Source organism: Crocodylus siamensis, chromosome 9 (genome assembly GCF_052110815.1).
Source record: "Crocodylus siamensis isolate JL-2025a chromosome 9, ASM5211081v1, whole genome shotgun sequence".
Classification (NCBI taxonomy): Eukaryota; Metazoa; Chordata; order Crocodylia; family Crocodylidae; genus Crocodylus; species Crocodylus siamensis.
Window position 1 is genome coordinate 44,257,429 of NC_143403.1, and position 19,377 is coordinate 44,276,805.

General features: G+C 50.7%; 1 protein-coding gene across 2 annotated transcripts in view; it reads right to left on the reverse strand.

The window, feature by feature from the left end:
• Positions 1-588: 588 nt before the first annotated feature.
• The window catches only part of PLEKHG4 (pleckstrin homology and RhoGEF domain containing G4), a 199,486-nt gene continuing 180,697 nt past the window's right edge, over positions 589-19,377 (reverse strand). The window contains exons 15-24 of one of the 2 annotated variants that reach the window (XM_090062853.1): positions 16,464-16,713; positions 15,041-15,130; positions 14,355-14,579; positions 12,582-12,752; positions 11,426-11,603; positions 10,544-10,660; positions 10,199-10,462; positions 8,470-8,678; positions 7,357-7,440; positions 589-728 (exon numbers count right to left, since the gene is read on the reverse strand). In XM_090062853.1, coding sequence (XP_089918979.1) covers positions 7,399-7,440; positions 8,470-8,678; positions 10,199-10,462; positions 10,544-10,660; positions 11,426-11,603; positions 12,582-12,752; positions 14,355-14,579; positions 15,041-15,130; positions 16,464-16,713 — 1,546 coding nt within the window. In that variant the 3' untranslated portion in view covers positions 589-728; positions 7,357-7,398. The remainder of the gene's footprint in view (positions 729-7,356; positions 7,441-8,469; positions 8,679-10,198; positions 10,463-10,543; positions 10,661-11,425; positions 11,604-12,581; positions 12,753-14,354; positions 14,580-15,040; positions 15,131-16,463; positions 16,714-19,377) is intronic. The other variant, XM_090062854.1, reaches the window with a different exon arrangement.

Here is a 19,377-nt window from a genome sequence, read left to right on the forward strand (position 1 = left end):
ATGAAGGATGTGCTCTAGTTTTGTATGGTTTGGTTGTCAGTTACTCTACCAATAAGAAAGGGAGACAGGAGAGTCTACTGACAGCAGAGAAAAGTTACTGAGACCAGGGCAGATCAGCACTGAGGCACTTGAAGAATCATCTGAAGAAACAAACTCTGTAACAAGGAGAGGGGGTTTATCAAAACCAAGGGTTAAGCTAGGAAAATAAATTATTGCTATGCTAGGAAAACCTAAAACAAGAGGAAGGACATAATCTGTACACTCCAGCTCGGCAGAAAGCTGAAATGGCAAGTTCAGCTATTTTTATTAATTACTTTGTTTCTTCCCTTGTGCCCTTCCATGAACTTTATAAAATGTGCAGCTCACTGAGCAAAGAGGAATCAAATCAGTTGTCACAGCCTATACACAACAGAGCTTTACAAATAGGACACTCTTTCAAATTTCTATGTTATCTGTTATTACATAAATAAAGGACTCTTGGGCTCGGAGGCCCTGGCTTCCATCCAACAGGACAGCTAGTAACTTTACAAAACAGAGAACTAACTGGGGTGCTTCCCAGCCAAAGGCCAGGTTCTGGGCTGTTTCAAGGAGTCTGCTGTTGTGCTGGAACATCTGCACAGGTGACCAAATGGCCTGTTCATGAGAACATGCCTCCACAAATGTACTCCTCCTCCTGCTGGTCAAAGACCCAGGGTCTTTAGTGGGTTCACTGGAAGCAGCAATCAAACCTGAAACAAAAGCACCACAGACAGGGTTAGACTCACTGTGCTCTCCCATGATATGCTGCTGCAGCCAGATTGAGGCCACCATTTCCCCAAGGCCTAGCAACTGTTTCAAAAACTTCCATATCTTAGAACAGAAGATGCACCTTTTAAAACTTAATACTTATTCTAAGAATGGCTGCATCTTAGAGTATATAAAAAGTAAAAGGTTCTCATATGAACCATCAAAGCTACATCCTTTTAAATGTTTATTTACTGGTTTATTTTTTTCTTAAATGGACAATCAGAAAATCTGGATGGGTCTTAAATTCAAGGACATTTAATATTCAAATGAATATGGTCCCTCCTAAAGAGGCTTTTAACTAGATGTGCTGGAGCTGCTTCTGGTGAGAGGGGTTACAGCTCCGTTGTCTTCCCTGGAAAGGAGCAAACAGAGAAAAAGCACATTCCTTCCTTCTATTCCAGAAAATGCCTATGCTGTCTCTGCACTGATCCCCTCTCCACACCCTCTGGTTGCTGCATGCTGTATCCACAGTACTGGCCTTCACTGCAGGCAGCATGAAGACAGCAGCCCCAAGGTCCAGCTTAGACCTCTGTGCACTACTGCCTTCCTCCTTTTCGCACTCTCGGCCTCTTCCAGCTCAGACAGAAATTTGGTTAAGAAGCAGAGCCAGGCCTAGGTTTGGCTGCAGTTTCTAAAGTTTCCCTGGGAACTCCTCCTCCTACTAAAAAGGCTGTTTCAAGCAGCTGGCTAGGGACAGGATGCAGGCCAGTTCACATGAAATATGTTGTCATAGTTCACAGGATCATAGGAAAATAGGATTGAAAGAGACCTCAGGAGGTTGTGAAGTCCAACCTCCTGCTCAAGGTAGGACCAGCCCTGTACTGGCTGGGAATCAACCTCTGAACCATAGTCCCCATGGCCTGCAATCCAGACCAGAGAAGTCCTGGTCTCCTCCACATATGAGCCATGTGCACCTCCTTGCAGCTACACCAGTGCTGTCTCTAGAACGGACACACATTCGGAATCCTTTCAGAAGGTGACGGTTTCAAAGGGGCAGCAGCTGGTATGTTCTGTGATGTGTGAATGTGCTGAGAATAATTCAGATGTAGCAATAGTCAATCCAACTTTAAGGGTGAGATGGCACATAAGAGTTAGTGGGTGCTAACTCTGTGGCTGCTGTGTTCACCAGCTCTCTAGCCACAGTATATGCTGAGAGTAGGGGGAGAACTCTCTTGCACCACTTGGATGGCCCCCGATTGCCCCCTCCCTGGCTCCACAATAGGCCCCTCCACCCCTGGATCACTGCCCTGCTTCCCTGATTAGCCCAAGAACCCTGCAGCTGTCCAGCAGTTCCTTGCTTCTCCGCCCCCTCCCCACTGCTCCTCTTCAGCTGCAGTACCCGGTGAAGGCAAGATGTAGGCATGTGGGGATGACATGGTCTGCAAGGAGCCCAGAAGCAGGAAGTGGGGGGGGACCCTCCAGCGGCTCCCTCCAGGACTCTTGGGCTGGCTGGGTCACAGGGAGGCAATCCAGGAGTGGAGGGACCAATGTGGGGTGGAAGGAAGGATCAGGAGATGCAAGTTGAGGGTTTGAGCGACATCAGGGGGAGCAATCCAGGAAGTAGGGAGGATTGGGGTGGCAGGGGATGATTTAGGGATTGAGGAGGCAATTTAAGGGGGAAAGCTGGGAAGCAGAGAGGGCAGCGATTTAAAGTAACGTGCTGTTTGCGGAGGGATTAATCTCTGTAACAACCTCACACACATTAGACTTCTGCCCTTTTGAAAACCTCTCTTTTTGAAAGTGCTCCAATGTACTTGTGTACCTCAGCTACACTTACACTCACCAGATCATCCTAGAGCACTGATCCTCAGCCAGAGATCTTTTTAAGGGTGTCAGGGGTCCCACATAATATTAACACTGTTAGGTGTGAAATTCCAGAGATTTAAAATAGGAAACCAAAGTGTTAAAAACATTCTGACCTGCTGTGGTCTGTTCTTTGCAAAAGTAGAATTGTCCTGTTGTTTTTCCATAGTCAAAAAACAAGGGAAAGCTTAGAGCTGGCATTTTCCAAGGGGTACCTCAAGTTTAACAAGGGGGTCCTTGAGACTAAAAAGGTTGATAACCACTACCCTAAAGTCAAATCATTCACCAGAAAGTTACGTCATTGACAGCATGTGGGAACACACCCTCCTCTATCCCCTCTAGGATACATCCTGGTCCTGCACTTGGGTTTTGAATTTCCAGGTGCTTTTCCAAGAATCGTAGAAAATTAGGGTTGGAAGGGATCTCATTAGGTCACTAGGCTCGTCGGGGGAAGGGGAAGATGAGGGTGGAGAAAACAGACTGCCAGACCAAACAGCACCCACAACTACAGCCCAGCCCAGACCAACGAGTGAAGCGAATAAACAGCTAAGAGATAGGGGCCAGGGTAACGCTGGGACTAGGGGGTCAGTACACACATCCACAGGAGGCCTCAAATGCCTCTACACAAACGCTCGTAGTATGGGCAACAAGCAGGAGGAACTCACCCTCCTGCTGGCTGACACCAGCCTGGACATAGTGGGGATTACGGAAACGTGGTGGGACGCAACGCATGATTGGGCAGTGAACGTCAAGGGCTATAGGCTGTACAGGAGGGACGGGATAGGAAAGAGAGGTGGGGCGTGGCGCTCCATATTAAGGAGGAATACACATCCTCGTTAATTTGCAAGGAGTCAGGGGAGGGGCACTCTGAGGTGCTTTGGGTTAGAGTACAAGGCAGTCGAGGGGAAAGGGACTTAACGGTGGGAGTCTACTACAGACCTCCCAACCAGGGAGAAGAGCTTGACCAGGAATTCTTGGGTCAGCTCACAGAGGTAGTGAAGGCTAAGGATGTGGTAGTCATGGGGGACCTGAACTTCCCAGACATCTGCTGGGAAGAGCAGTCAGCCAGGTCTGAAAGCTCACGTAGGTTCTTGGCCAGAGTGCAGGACCTCCATCTAACCCAGGAGGTGCACAGCCCCACCGGGGGATGCCTTGTTGGACCTAGTGCTGGCCACGGGTGACGACCTGGTGAGGGGGCTGCGGGTGCTCAACCACCTGGGCGACAGCGATCATCGCCTGCTGGCATTCACCATCCAGTGCAAGATGGCAAAGGCATGCAGTAAGGCAGCGGCCCTAGATTTTAGGAGGGCAGACTTCAACGAGCTAAGGAGGATAGTTGGAGAAGCGCTGAGGTCCCGGGGGGGTGGGGAGCCAGGTGTCCAAGAAGAGTGGTCACTTCTTAAGGAGACGATCCTCCAAGCCCAAAGGAAGGTAATCCCAGCGAGGATCAAAGGGAGCAGGAGAGCACACAAGCCTCTGTGGCTCACCAAAAGCATCCAGGAATGTCTCCTTGCTAAAAAGGAGGCTCACACCCAGTAGAAAGAAGGGGTCATCACCAGGGAGGACTATTCTGTAGTTGCTTGGGGATGTAGGGGGGTAGTTAGGAAGGCCAAGGCAAAGATGGAACTGGGACTAGCTTCCCAGATTAAGGACAATAAGAAGTCCTTTTTTAAATATGTAGGGGGTAAAAAGAAGGTCCCGGGTAATGTGGGGCCCTTGCAGGACGCCATGGGAAACTTGGTCGTCACACCAGACAGCAAAGCTAACATGATTAACGATTTCTTTGCCTCCGTCTTCCTAAGTAGGGACCAGAACAGCCACCTCCCTGCTGGGCCCCCCTCGGGCCCCGGGGGAGGCACACCTGGGCCACGGGTTAGCGAGGATTTAGTTAGGGAGCTTCTGGAGGGGTTGGACGTATTCAAGTCAGCCGGCCCGGATGATCTCCACCCTAGAGTTCTAGAGGAACTGGCCGAGGTCATTGCAAGTCCCCTGGCACAACTTTACGAGTGCTCGTGGTGCTCTGGTGAGGTACCGGAGGACTGGAAGAGGGCCAACGTGGTCCCCATCTTCAAAAAAGGCAGGAAGGAGGACCTGGGAAACTATAGGCCGGTTAGTCTTACCTCAATTCTAGGCAAGCTATTCAAGAAAATTATGCTGGCACACATCCAGGAGGGGCCAGCAGGGGACTGCATGCTTAGAGGCAACTAACACGGGTTCATCAGTGGCAGGTCCTGTCAGACCAACCTGGTGGCCTTTTACGATCAGATCACCAGATCATTAGATGCAGGGGTAGCAGTGGATATAGTCTTCCTGGACTTCCGGAAGGCTTTTGACACTGTCTCTCACCCCGTTCTCATTAAGAAACTGGGGGGCTGTGGTGTAGACACCCACACAGTCAAATGGATCGCCAACTGGCTGGAGGGCCACACCCAGAGGGTGGTAGTGGATGGGTCCTTCTCAACCTGGAAGGACGTGGGCAGTGGGGTCCCCCAGGGCTCGGTCCTCGGGCCCGCACTGTTCAACATCTTCATCAGTGATTTGGATGAGGGGGTAAAAAGCACAGTGTTCAAATTTGCTGATGACACTGAGATGTGAGGGGACGCTGGTACACTGGAAGGATGCAACAGGCTACAATCAGACCTAGACAGGTTACAAGGGTGGGCGGATGAGAATAGGATGGGATTCAACACAGACAAGTGCAAGGTGATGCACCTGGGGAGGAACAACCGGCACCAAATCTACAGGTTAGGGAACTCCCCCTTGTCAGCATGGAGGCGGAAAAGGATCTGGGGGTCATCACTGACTCCAAGATGAACATGGGCCAGCAGTGTGGGGACGCGGTCAGGAAGGCCAACCGCACCTTGGCATGCATCCACAGCTGCATCTCGAGCAGGTCCAAAGAGGTGATCCTCCCCCTCTATGCGGCACTGGTCAGGCCGCAGCTGGAGTACCGCGTCCAGTTCTGGGCGCCACACTTAAGAGGGATGTCGACAGCATGGAGAGGGTCCAGAGGAGGGCCACTCGTATGATCAGGGGACAACAGGGCAGGCCCTACGAGGAGAGGCTATGGGACCTGAACCTGTTCAGCCTCCACAAGAGAAGGCTGAGGGGGGATCTTGTGGCCTATTATAAACTAGTCAGGGGGGATCAGCAGGCATTGGGGGAGTCACTGTTCCCCCGAGCACTGCCAGGAGTGACCAGGAATAACAGTCACAAGCTGGCAGAGGGTAGGTTTAGGTTAGCTATCAGGAGGCGCTACTTCACAGTCAGGGCGGCTAGGGTCTGGAACCAACTTCCAAGAGAAGTGGTGCAGGCTCCTACCCTGGGGGTGTTTAAGAGGAGGTTAGATGAACACCTTGCTGGGGTCGTTTGACCCCAGTATTCTTTCCTGCCATGGCAGGGGGTTGGACTAGATGATCTGCTCAGGTCCCTTCCGACCCTAGAAACTATGAAACTATGAAACATCTATTCCAACCCCCTGCTGAGAGCAGGACCATCCCCAACCAGATCATCCCAGCCAAAGCTTTGTCTAGCTTTGTGTTAAAAACCTCCAAGGATGGAGATGCCACAACCTCTCTGGGCAACCTGTTCCTGTGTTTTATGACTCTCCTCGTGAGAAAATGCTTCCTAGTATCTAATTTAAACTTCCTTGCTGTAATTTGAGACTGTTGCTCCTTGTTCTGTCATCTGCCACTACTGAAAACAGTCTAGCTCCATCCTCTTTCAAACCACCCTTCAGGTAGTTCAAGGCTGCTATTAAATCCCCTCTTGGTCTTCTCTAGACTGAATAAGCCCAGTTCCCACAGCATCTCCTCAGAAGTCATGCGTCCCAGGCCCCCCAAACCATTTTTATTGCCCTCTGCTGAAGTCTGTGCAATTTGTCCACATCCTTTCTGTAGTGGGGGGCCCCAAAACTGAACACAGTACTCCAGATGTGGCCTTACCAGTGCACAATAGAGGGGAATAATCAGTTCCCTCAACCTGCTGGCAACACTCCTACCATTGCAGCCCAGTATGCTGTTAGCTTTCTTGGCAACAAAGGTAAACTGTTGGCAAATACTCAGCTTATTGTCCACTGTAACCCCCAGGTCATTTTCTACAGAGCTGCTGCCCACTAGTCAGTTTGCATCTCCAGGACAGATAAACTCCACCAGGCAGAGCAGAGCAGGGGGTGGGCCCCCAACAGGCAATCTCAGTGAAGCAGTTTCTCAACAAGTGCTCCAGCGACAATTAATCATGTCTACTTCCAGTCCTGGAGCCTCCAGCTTCTCTCTTGAGGCTCAAAAGAAAGACACTGAACATCAGAGACCAGAGGCAGGCATGGAGGAACACCACTGACTGCTGTAGCCAGTTCCTTGGGGGTGGCAAGCAACAGGATTTTGTCAAATGAAAGTCCCAAGAGATAGGTTAGTGGTTAGATGATTGGTTAAAATTCAACTCAAGGATGCTCACTGGGATCAGGATTAGGGACTGGGCCCGACTTAAGTCTTCCCCTTTCTCAAATTCACTCATTCTGCTTCTGCAGCTTTTAACCTGGGGGTGAGGCCCACAACATTCAAAGAGATATCTCTGACCACATGGGCCAGTGTCTCTCTGATCAAATAAGTCACACTCTCAGGGGCTGGGGAGCTGAGGCCAGGATCTCAGGAGCTTCTTGTGGAACACATAAGAGGGAGCTGTGGAGGAAGTTCCCCTGACTAAGGAGATGCCTGGCACACCTGGGGAGTACTAAGAGCTGCTGGAATATCCCTACCAGATGCTACTTACAGCAGCTCCGCTTCTTTAGGCAGAATACGTCTGCAGAGGGATTCACACTACTGTCGAGGGGCTTATGGTGACCTGGCCTGCTTTCTGCAGAAAAGAGAAGCCAGCATTAGTTCAGGGTTAGGAGATGCTGAGTGTCAGGACACCATCAAACAGGACAGGGAGGGTAAGAGATTGGAGAGTCTCAGAGGAAAGAAAAAAGCAGAATGCGAGCAACTCAGAACAGTCAGGCTCCTAAGTGACTCACCTGGAGTTTTTTGCCCATGGGGCTGTTTTTACGACACCTGGCCTGCCTGGGGAAGCCCTTGCATCTTTCCTACTAGGGCACTCCCGAGTGTGTACCAGCAGCCGAAATGGGCTTCTAAACCATGGCCACAGTGACGTGTGGGCTGGAACTGCAGACCCTCTGAGGATGGCTTTAGAGACCCCCACAGGCAGGGGTCTAGCTGTACAGGCCCTTAGGCCCTTTGCAATGCTGCTTGCTCCTAAGAGGTGTCTAATTCCTGAGTCAGGATTTCATAGTACTAGAAGCTTGATCTTGTCCCTTTGTGGAGCATGGGAGTCTTGTCATTTACAGCTGGACAGACAGATTCACAGATAGACAGTGGGAGAAAATCTCCTGTCCCCTTGCTAGCTCCTACAGGGCTGATGTATGGTGCAGGCACACCGCCCATTTACAGCAGTATAATCCACCTTTTCACCAATGTAAACATGGAGTAGACACATGACGTGCAACCCTATACAAGTGTAAGTCACACCACTATGGAGTTGTTATCTGTCAAAGTCAGGGTGACTGCAACTGCAGTATGTACGTTACACACAAATGTGGGTCATAGCCCTGGTCAATTTTAAACCAAGGTAGCCTTTTCACTGTTTACAGAGGTGAGGATCTGTAATTAGCCCACTTCACACAGCTACTTTCTGCCACCTGTATATCTGTCCACTCTGCACACTGACGTAACTTGTGTTGGTGTGCAAAAGGGTATAAGTCACATCAGTGTTAACATGTCAAATGTCCAACCCTGCAGAAGCAACATCTTCAACCTTGCTACAGAAAAGCTGCTTGAGGCAGTGATTTGTATGTAAGATATGAGGGCCCTGCTTGCTCTCACTTACTGCAGAAATATATTGGCTGTTTCTGAATCTGGGTTTCTCCTCCAGTGGGGATGCCAGCATGGAGCTGTGCTGTGAGCCCAGCGGTGTGTACAGTAGAGATGCCACATCGTCACAGAAGCTCTCCTGTGGTGCACTGGAGACACAGCCACTGTCGGAGCCACTGGAGCCGCTGCCTGACATACACTGTGAAGACTCTGAGCTCTCTGTTGCTGGGAGAAGAAAGGGAAGGAACAGTCTGTAAGTGACCAGCAGCCTGTGACCAGATGGCAGGTTCATGAGAAGCCACATGAACAGTCTTGCTGCATATACTGGACTCACTGGAACATTTGCCTATATAGCCCATGGTCCTCCCATTCCTGTGGCTGGGCCTGGTCAATGCTCAATTCAGAGGCCTCAGCAAAAACAACTGCAATGGGTGCAGTAGGAACCAACACTGTAAAGTTAGCAGGGCAGACTCGCTGACAGGTCACAACTAAGGGTCACAGCTAAGGGACAGGTCACAACTAAGGGGAATCAACTAAGTGGAATCACTCTAGGACTGATCAGTACTCCTCAGGCAATCACTGTTGTAGACCTGGTGTCTTGGCCAAGTTAGGACCCTCACCTACTATGCCAGCATGAAGCAAAACATTCCACTTCCTGTCCTAAACTGGTGAGTCATGATGCTACCTCACCCCAGGGGGCAGCAGCACTTCAGCTGCTGGTGAAATGCTCCCAGTTTCTCAGTTTATAAAGCACTTGAGATCTTTTGGGATGAAAGAGGCTACGGGGGTGATTGGTGGTAGTCACTGGCTGAAGGACAGGCCAGCTGCTGGGTCTTGGTGACAAGGTTCAATTTCTCACTTTACTGTATGCAAACCTGAGGCAATGGGAATGACTCAGTCTCTCTCTGCTCAGTTTCCCACCCTGGGCAATGGGAACACCAGCACTGCCATGCTATACAGTAGAGTCGGAAGGGAAAATCCATCCAGCTGGAGAGGTTGGTAAGTCCCAGATCACCCTCTTCCAGAGTGGAAGCAGCATGTTCCCTAATGGACAGACCCCTCAGACCTGCTGGAGAGTGTCCACTGTGCTGCCCTGCCATCAGAGAGTATTCCACTGGGGCAGTTCTGCTTGCTTGATGAATCTGTTAACACACAGACACCCTGCTAGCAACAGTGGCACATTCCTCATCACCCCACTTCCAGGCAGGTGTCTTCAATCAATCCAATCAACTGCAGGGGCCTTCAGTCTCCAGGGACCCAAAGTACCCTCACTGTGCCACAGAGGACTTGCTCTGTGCCCTTCTCTACCACAAACAGGCAAGAGGCAGTGCCATCAGCAGCACAGGGAATTGAATCCAGGTTCCAGGTTCCTTTACCACAAGACCATCCTTCCTCCTGGCTGGATGCTGGGGCACCTGGGTACTAGCATTTCCATGGCTGAACCCTCAGCAAGCAGTGACAGAGGGAGAAAGGCCTGGGAAAGGAATAGGCAGTTTGTATATCAGAGTCCTAGGGCTGGCCTATACCTTCATTCCCAGCCCATGCTGGGCTGAAGATTGGAGGGGATGAACTGCCAGGCCTACTGGCCTAATGCCTGATAATGAGGAGGACACATAAGGGAGCTCTGGGGACCCAGGGGGAGGACCAGGCTGCCCCAGATGCACAGAACAATGACTGTCTAAAGGTGATGGAAAAGTTGAGCATGCTCCCAGGATGCTGGGCTGGGTCCGCTGGCTCATACGTACTCATTGATGGCTGGCTGCTGGTCTCCTGTTCCAGCTCATCTTCTTCAATGCAGGTGCCAACATCGAAGGGGTGGCTAGTGGCCAGCACACCTGGTAGCAGGGCCTGGTCCAGGTACATGTGCAGATTGAGAGGGCCGAGCAGCGAGGAGGAAGAAGGACTGTAGGCAGAGGGGACACTGCTGGTGGAGAGCGATGTCTGTGTCCGCTTGTACGGATTTGCATGGTCAAACAGGGACACTGCAATTGAAGCTCTGGTCCTAGCACCTGCACATAACATGCCAAGAAAGCTATAAGCACTGAGCCCCAGTTACCTGGTGCTGGGAGGGGAGCAAGGCCAACACCTACCTCTGCCTTTCATGATGTAATCAATGGCCCGGTCGTTGATAGCAGCCTCACTGGGCTTGATATCCAGGAAGGGTTTGTTCCCGACCCCCATGGAAACCATCTCCTGCATGCGGATTTCTGGGGGAACAGCAGTAAAGTGTAAAGCAGGTTCCACACAGGCAGGTCTAGTGTGCAGGGCAGGCACCACATGCTCCCCACAAGCACCATGGAGCCTGCACTCATCTTCTAGGTTAGTGGTTTCCAATGTGGTGCCCATGGGTGCCATGGATAAAACTTCAAAAGAATACAAAGTAAAGGGAAGCTGCATTTTGAAGTTGTGGGTCTAATGCATTTTAAGTAATGGATGAGATGATTGCATTGATCTAAATTCTAAACTTTAATATTCATATTGATACCCACTTTTTCTTTTAAAACTGAATGTGCCCTTGGGCAAATAAACGTTGGGAACCCCTGCTCTGGGTGCTGGGCCTAGAGTTCCCATGTCTGAACCACCTTAGACAGGCTGTGGTCTCTCTGGTACTGAGATGTGGACCTGGCTGCTCCCAAGACACTCACTGCTCCCAGTGAGATGTTAGAGGGGCCCTACTGGCCCCAGCAACTCAGGCTCTGGTGGGGATGTTTATTTGGCCCTAGGTCTAGGAGACGGAGACTGATGTGCCCACCTGAGAGGAGAGGGCAGGTGGGGGAGTGTGCACATAGTTGTCCTATGGAGGGGGCTAGTGGACAGCAATCCCCAGCATGTGACTGCAGGGCTCTACATAGTGCAGGCAGCAGAACAGCTGCACAAAGTCTTTGGGGACTAGGTTCCAAACCCAAGGTTGTTGCACCAACACCAATGAGAGGACAGAGAGAAGCCAAGGTATCCTTGGAGTGGGGCTGTACCTTTATTGCGGGCAGCCTGCTGCCACAGGATTTTGGCTATGTCACTGGTCCAGGCTTGTTTGGTCTCAGCTGTGTTGGCCTGGAGGATGTATGTGTCGCTGGACTTCCGCCTGCGAAACCAGATCTCGAAGCGCAGACCGCTGTCCCCAGAGTTCTCCGTCAGGCCAATGTCTGCAGTCTGGTGGTGGGTGGAAGAGTCAGCAGCCCAGGCTGCACAAGGGAACTGCTCTGAAAGTGGGGGAGCCTGTGCCACGGAGGGGCTGATCCTTGCGGGAAGCAATCTCTGGGGTTAGCTAAGAGCAGGGGATCTACAGGCTGCCCAGGACAGTAGGCAGGCGAGGATGATCCACTGCCTTAGGCAGGTTTCATATTTGAGCATCTGAGCTATTTAAATTTGCTGTACCCAACCCAGATGGGGCCTGTGAGGAAGACTCATGAGTGCATGGCTGGGCTGGGCAAGACTGGAACACAGGTGTGTAGAGACTGGTCAGGCACTTGGCCTCTCTGACTGCAGGTGTGGCCTTGCCAGTCAGTTGGGACATGGAGATGGCCAGAAACTGCTTCCCACTCCCACTCCTGGATTGACTTCATCAGTGCCCCCAGACTATGCCTCAGAGCATGTAAGCACTATGCCCCTGCCACTTTCTTGCCAGAAGCAAACACCCCGATGCTCAGGGAGGCCTCAGCCCTGTGTCCAGTGATGCCCTTACCATTGTAAAGGAACTCAGGCCTGGGCACACAACCTCTTCCCTGGCTCCTTATCTGTGGTGGCCCAGGCACAGAAATGTGGCCAGGCCTCAAGCACAAAAGCAGCTCTCTCCTACAGGCTGTGCTCCCTACCTGCAACAGAGTGGCAGGAGCCATCTCACATCGGCACAGTCCTGATGTGGGGTGGGGATACAACCACACATATCTGGTTTTCTCACCCTTCCCACCTGTCTGTCCCCATCTCACAGGTAGCTATGAGTTTCCTGGGGCTAGGCCTGGCATCTGGTTCTGTGTGCATCACCCAGCTGCATGAGGGTCTGGTTCGTGCCTGGGGCTGGCAACCACTGCCCTGTACCTGCACCCAGTGAGTTGTTATAACAATGCATCCAGGGCATCCCTGAGGGGCAGTGTTGCTGAGCAGCACACGACAGAGTTGGGCCTTGCTCACCTTGAAAGAGCGCTTGTAGATGTACACGTCAAAGCCTCCCTCAATTCTCTTGGGCTTGCTGAAGAGGATCAGGTCCTCAAACAGGAAGACATGCCTCTGGCACTTCTTGCGACCCAACCAAATGGTGAACTCATCCTGCCGCACCAGCTGCCCCTGCTCCTTGAGGTTAACCTGGTCACAGAACACACCCCCATTAACTTCAACCATTGAAGCAGGGATGTCAGCTGGACTGCAAGGGACTGATGCATCCCAAGCCCCTGGCAAGATCCTAACTGCAGGCACTAAGAATCTGTGTGTGGTGGCGGAGACCAGGATGCCAAGACAGACAGGCTTATCTCCCATCCCCCCATATGCTGGTGGGACACTGCAGCCATTGTCACTGAGGGAGGGTATTTACTGAAAGGATGATGAGAAGACTAAACAGAGGCTCTACCTCCCGTTCGCCCAGGAACCCTGGCTCGGAGCCACCAAGCACAATGTCCACCCCGGAAGCCAACACCAGACATCTGCACTGCTGGATGCAAGCTGGTCAGGGTTCCAAGACTTCTGCTGGCCCTCAGCAGGGGTGCACATCACCCTATCAGAACAGGAACAGCTGTCCCTTGCATGCCAAGACTGAAGGTACCTACAATGGCACCTTATTCCTTGAGAGTGGAACTGCCCCTGCTGCAGCTTCACGATTTGTACAGTGCCTAGCAAAATAGGGACACTGACCCCATGTGGGGTCTCTAGCTGCTATGTACGTAATAGTAACTGTTTCAGCTGAGCAAAGAGCTGGTGAAGAGGAAAGAAAGAAGTGGCAAGTGATCAGTTAAGAAATATTGCTACCAATATCAACAGAAACCACCCACAAATGGGAACGTGGAGCCACCTTCTGAAATGCTCCTGAGCTATCCCTTTCTGCCCCAGGCTACTTGCTGGCTCAATGGCCATTCTAAAAATAGTTTCCTGGTTGGGTTACACACTGGGCCACTAGGCATCTTATGGAGCTGCAGCTTGGTGCAGTTCTTGACACTGCTGAGAACAAGGTCTAGCACAGATACTTAGGGCAACACTGTCTCGTTTCAACAGAGAAGGCTCTCTCTGCCCCTACCCAGGTGCAGACAGGGATGTGAACCATATCTGTAGGGTGCTTTACAGCGGTCATTAGGGCAAGGAAGGGGGTAGCATGCTTTTTAGAAGGCATAGTAAACACTAGCCCCAGGGGTCCAGCTGCCAAGGAAGTTCATGCTCCCAACTTTGCCTCCCTCAGGCACCTGGCACTGCTGGGATTATCCTTGCTCCATTCAGCAAAGCTGGTCAGTCTGACCCAAAAATTAATTTGGAGGTCAGTGATGGTGGAAACTGGAGTGAGGCCCTTTCTTTGCAATCCAGGCCCTTTGGTTAGGGGGTGAAAGGCTATGGGGGAGCATTTCAAAGAATGGTTCTTCACCTACTGGGTGGGTGGTTTCTGCTCACACTGGCAGCAGGGTCTCTAGCTATGGCCTTTGTCACTAACCTAGCTCTTGGTGTTGGTCAGTTTATTGAATGTGGGGTGAGCTCTGGCTAGTGGTTACAGCAAGGGCTGATCTGAGCTGTCTTTTATTCCTGGTGGCAAAGACACAAAGGGCAAATGCTAATGCCAGGGTGGCTTTGGGTTTCCATCTCCATAGGCAGCATTACATGGATGAGACCTACTTGAGCATGGTGGATGGATAGTGACCATCTGCAGAAAGGAGTAGACTGAGCCCCCCAGTACAGGGTGAGGAAAAATCATGTTGTGCCCCTACGTACGTCACAGTCTCGGATGGCATCCATGGCTAGCAAGTCATTGCCATGCCGAAGCTGAAATTTCACCATTTCCTCTGCTGCTCGAAGGTAACCCAGCTCCTGATCCTGGGCCTCGCTACATTCCTTTATTAAGTCCTTCAGGAGAAGGGCATATTTGCTCATGCGCTGGATGGGTTTCAGTAGGTAGGAGGCCAAGTCCATCTTATCCCCAAGCTGCACCTGCTTGAACTGAGAAACGCAGAAGAAAGAGGTGAGCAGAGCCAGAACCTGCTCTCCCCAGAACAGCTCCCTGCTCAGAGCCTTGAAGCTAACATTAGCAGTTTTGCAGTTACCAAAGAGCCTACTCAGCACTGCTAGCTAATTACAGGAGTTCAGCATGTTAGGACGTGCAGATGGATTATAAAAGAAGGGCTGGTCTGGGCCCTTTTCCAGGGCAGAGCACTTTGAAGGGCAGCCAGCCTTGTGTTCTGGCACCCTCCTTACCCAGTACAGACAGCTGTGCCAGCCAGGCAATTTTAAGTGACTTCATTCCCAGCAGACAGCAGAGCCCACTTTCCATGGCATGGCATAGATGTATCACTCCATGTCCTGAAGAGGAACTGGGCTTGTTTAGGCAGCTTAAGGAGTGGCAAACAAACACAGGAGGATCCCTGGTATGGGCACAGCGAATGTCATGCAGTGGGATTTACCTTAAAGAAGGTGTTCCCGTGGCTGGCCAGCAGCGAGTCAGATTTGGGTTTGTTTTTGCTGTATAATGCATACATCCCAAACTGGTCCTTCTGCAATAGAAACAAACACATCCTGAATGAGACCACAGCTCTCATTCACTGGAGCCATAGGGCTGTAGCTGTACAAGACCTTGCTATCGTATTGCCTTTTCCCTTTGTGGAGGAATGCTACTGTGGGTCTGTATCAACTGCCCTGACTTCCACTTGCCACATGGGGTGGGCCCACAAGGGGTTAGTTAGTGGGAACTGGGGAGGACTACTGTCCCTCTGCTTTCCTGGGACCATGACAGGAACTTTAGCTTGCCCCTTCACACCTCTCCCAGTGGCAGGACAGATTGTTTATTGTTGCCCTGTACATGGTTCCTATGACTCTTTCACTGAAGGCCCCACAGCCTTCAGACATGGCTGCCACCATTGAACAGGAAAGAAAAGAGATACCAGGAGTAACTGGCATTAGAGATCAGCTGAAGCCTGGTGTGGAAAGCAATGTGCCACCTCTGCCTCGGAGCTGATGCTCCCTGCACTCTTCTCCCTCTCTGCCAGATTAATAGAAACACAGCCAGGACAGGCCCATCTTTGCTCTTAGGGATCATCTGGTCCAGTGAGTCTTACTCCAGTTGATGTCACAGACCAAGGATGAGGTGGAGGATAAGCCACTGGAGCAGATGGATTCTAAGGAGCAAAGGTCCTGTGGCCATGAAAGTTTCCTCTAATAGCAAAGAATAATGGGAGAGGAATACAACATCTGTTGCCATCCAGACTCACCCCTAAGGGCTGCCCTCAGCGCCAACTCTCTGCTGGGCCTTGATTGAATGCTGCCCCTCACAACCAGAACAGATACCTGCTGCCAGGAGGTGGTTTCTTAGTGTCGCTGAGAGCACAGTCAGGCCTAGTGCCTGAGCTAAAACTGGTCAGCACATCTACTTCTCCAGCTGCTTATATTGCAAGATGGGTGTAACATCAACCACCCTCATGTAGAGAATAGCAGACACTCCTGCAGAGTTGGGAAGAGCAACACTGTCAGCTCCTATTTATGTACCCTGGGGCTAAACCATCCTCACTGAACTGTAGGTCCCTAGCTCCAAAGTGGACATCAGCTGGCTTGGCAGACTCACTACTGGCATCTTCACTAATGTCGATGTGGCACCCATAAAGCTATGTGGGCTGCAAAGCCAGAAGGCATGTTCTTCACTGGCCTCTGGTGCCAGGAGCCCAGGATGCAGCTTTCAAGATTAGTTAGCATGCAATGCTCAGCACTGAAAGAACACAGCTGGCCAATCCAACCAGGGAGCACCACTGCTCCCAGACAATGCCAGCTTCCTTGAGAAATCCCATCTGGATCTCACCAGAGAACACAGACAGGAAAAATAGTCAGATGCCTTACATGTCTGAGGAAGCAGTGGCTGACCCGTAGTGGGTGGTTGCAGCAGCTCTCCAGCTCCCGCAGGAAATACTGGCTGTGGAAGTCATAGAGTTTCTCCAGGTTTCCAAAAATGACACTGCGCTTCCCCCTCAGGTCCTGAGGAAGGTCTGTACGCTCCATCTCAGGAAAGTAGCTCTTGATGATGTAGCACAAAGATTTCACGTACTCCCGCTCTGTGGTCACCATCTCATCAATGATATGCCGCAATTTACTGCAAATGGAAACAAAATCTAAGTTGAGTTCAGGAAGGCAGGAGTAAGGCTCAGCTTCTGTAGGACCAGGTCTGGCTCCCAGACCAGATGGTGATGTCCAAATCTCAACTGGACACTCTGAGTAGATAGGGCAGGTCAGCTTTGTCCCTAACAACTTCTCTTGCAATTCAGTGGACCTGGCACCTCTATCAGAAATAGCTCTCAGGAAAACTGGCTGAGATAAACCCTAGGGGCTGGGTGAGCTCCTTTTCTTAAGGAGGACAAAACACTATAATCCTGGGGCCATAATCCTGATTCACTCCACGTAAGCTCATACAAGCCAGAGCAGAAGGCACAGGCCTCCCCACTCACTGGAGATGTGATGGCTGGGTGGCCCAGAAAAATAATCAGAAATCACAAGTGAAGTGAAAACAATAAATTGGCTCTATTTGGGTCCAGCTGTGTGCAGTAAGTATCAGCAACTGCTGCTGTTAACAAGGGCCATGAAAGTGCTGCAGACCCACGCAGCCTACAGCTCTGGAATAGCACCACTGCCAAACGCTGCTGGTGCTCACCAAAGCTGTGAGCCAGCACTGCAGGGAGGGTCAGGTACTGACACATAAATGCCTCTCGTGATTAACAGCAGACCACCTTCCCTCAGCACAAGAACAGCTAGCGTAGTAATTCTTAACCAGGGTGACACAGCCTTTTACAGGTGCCACAGACTGCCAGATAATATTAGCACTGACAGGTGTGCAACCCTTACACATGGCTCACAAGTTAAACCCAGAGATTTCAAAATAGGAATCCAGAGTATTAAAAACATTCTGACCTGACCTGAGCTCTCTGCAACAGAACGACTGCTCTATTGTTTTTACCTACTCAAAAAAAGACTGAAAGCTAAGAGCTGGCATTTTCTGTGGGGTGCTTTGAATCTAAGAAGTTTGAGGACCACTGAGCTAGTGACAGGTTTTCTGAGAGTTTGAGGGTGTAGATACTTCTTGCCACTAGCCAGTTCTTAAACACCACAGCCCGATGGCAAAGAGGACTAATGCCAATCACCAGTGGTGAACTCAGTAATCTTTCTCTCCTTCGTTCCTCTCCAAGTGGCAGGGAGGGTTGTTTATTGGTGCCCAGAAAATCCTTCCTGGTACCCCTTGGCTTTATGTTCACAAGGGGACAGGACCATTCCTCTGTTTTCTAACATGACAGAAAACAGTGCAACGAGAGAGTCACAACGATCCTATTTGCACTGGTTTGGGCATGGAGACCAATCATTCAACCTCCCCTGAGACAATCTTCTATCCTGGTGGAAGGGCAGGGTATTGCACCTGGATCTTAGGTCATTTTATTGGACAGAATGGCCGCTGGATTTCCAGAACAGGTTGTCTTGTGCTGATCTGAGCAGATCAAAACAGATCCATTAGACTGGGGCTTTTACTATGAGGCAGTCTTCACTACGAGTGAGTGCTTGAGGAATGGGTCTGGATCTGGTTTCCTGTCTGGTTCTAATCACCTCAGACTTCTTTTCATTTCTGATGCTGCCAGTGACTACTACTGAGGTCTATGTAACTGCTACTGTTGCCCTCAATATCCCATGAAAGGGACTACAGCACTTGTCCATTCCCTGGAGAAATAAATTCTAAAGTGTCTCATAACCTCAAGTCTACCAGTCTCCAAAGCTTGACTCTGGTGGTGCCCAATTCATGGAAAAACCTTTGAGCTGTAGGGTCCCTGCTCTTAATGGTTTTGCTCTGTGCCAAGAGTCACAGAGAGGTAGGCCAAGGTATCCAACTCATTTTATATCATATTCCACAGTAACAAGGTGGTTGATGGGTGTCCCCATCACAACCTATCTTGTCCTGGACTTTCAGCTCTAACAGTCTATCATGGTTTGTATTTTTTCAAATCCTTGCAGGGCCTGGGGGGAGCTGGGCTGTAAACCTTGGCGTTAAACAGCTCTTAGTAATCCTACCATACTAGGCTGTGTGGAACATTGTACAGATCACCCTTGGCCTTCAAATAGAGAATGAGGTCAGGCCAACTCAGCTTAGACTGTGAAAGGATCAAGTGTTGTCCAATATTATGCAACTGCCAGTTTTCCTGGGCCTATGTGGCACAGAACTTATTGAGCTAGAGGGATGACAGTCTTGGGGCTTGCACCTGTATTGTGATGTTAGCCAACAATGCAAGGGCTGCCATTCCCTTTATCTGGGGGCACCTACAGCAAAAGCTGGCTTTGGGACAGCAGTGCTTTCAACTCCACTAATACACAGGACTCCACCTGGGCCATTCCTGCTAGCTGGATTCACCAATAGGTGATGGTACTGGACACATGGATTCACAGACATACAGGCACTTTCTCACTGCTGAGCTCTGCTCCAAAAGTGTGGCAAATACATGAGGAGTAGATACCTCTGCCAATGCTAGTAATTCCCCTTCAGCATTTCTTCTGTGGAGCCCCTTTCTGCACTGCCATCCTGCAGAGCTCTTCCTGGTGCCTGTGAGAGGTGGCAGTTCAGCTCCAGTCTGACACATTCTCTGCAAGGGCTAGATCCCACATTCTTAAACAGTCTCTGGTGCAGGGTAACTTTGGTTCTCTGTTTCTTTGGTCTTATTGTTGGGTGTGACTCCTAAAGGTGGTGTTTCCCTGGTGTAACAGCTACAACACTACCTGCCAGTTT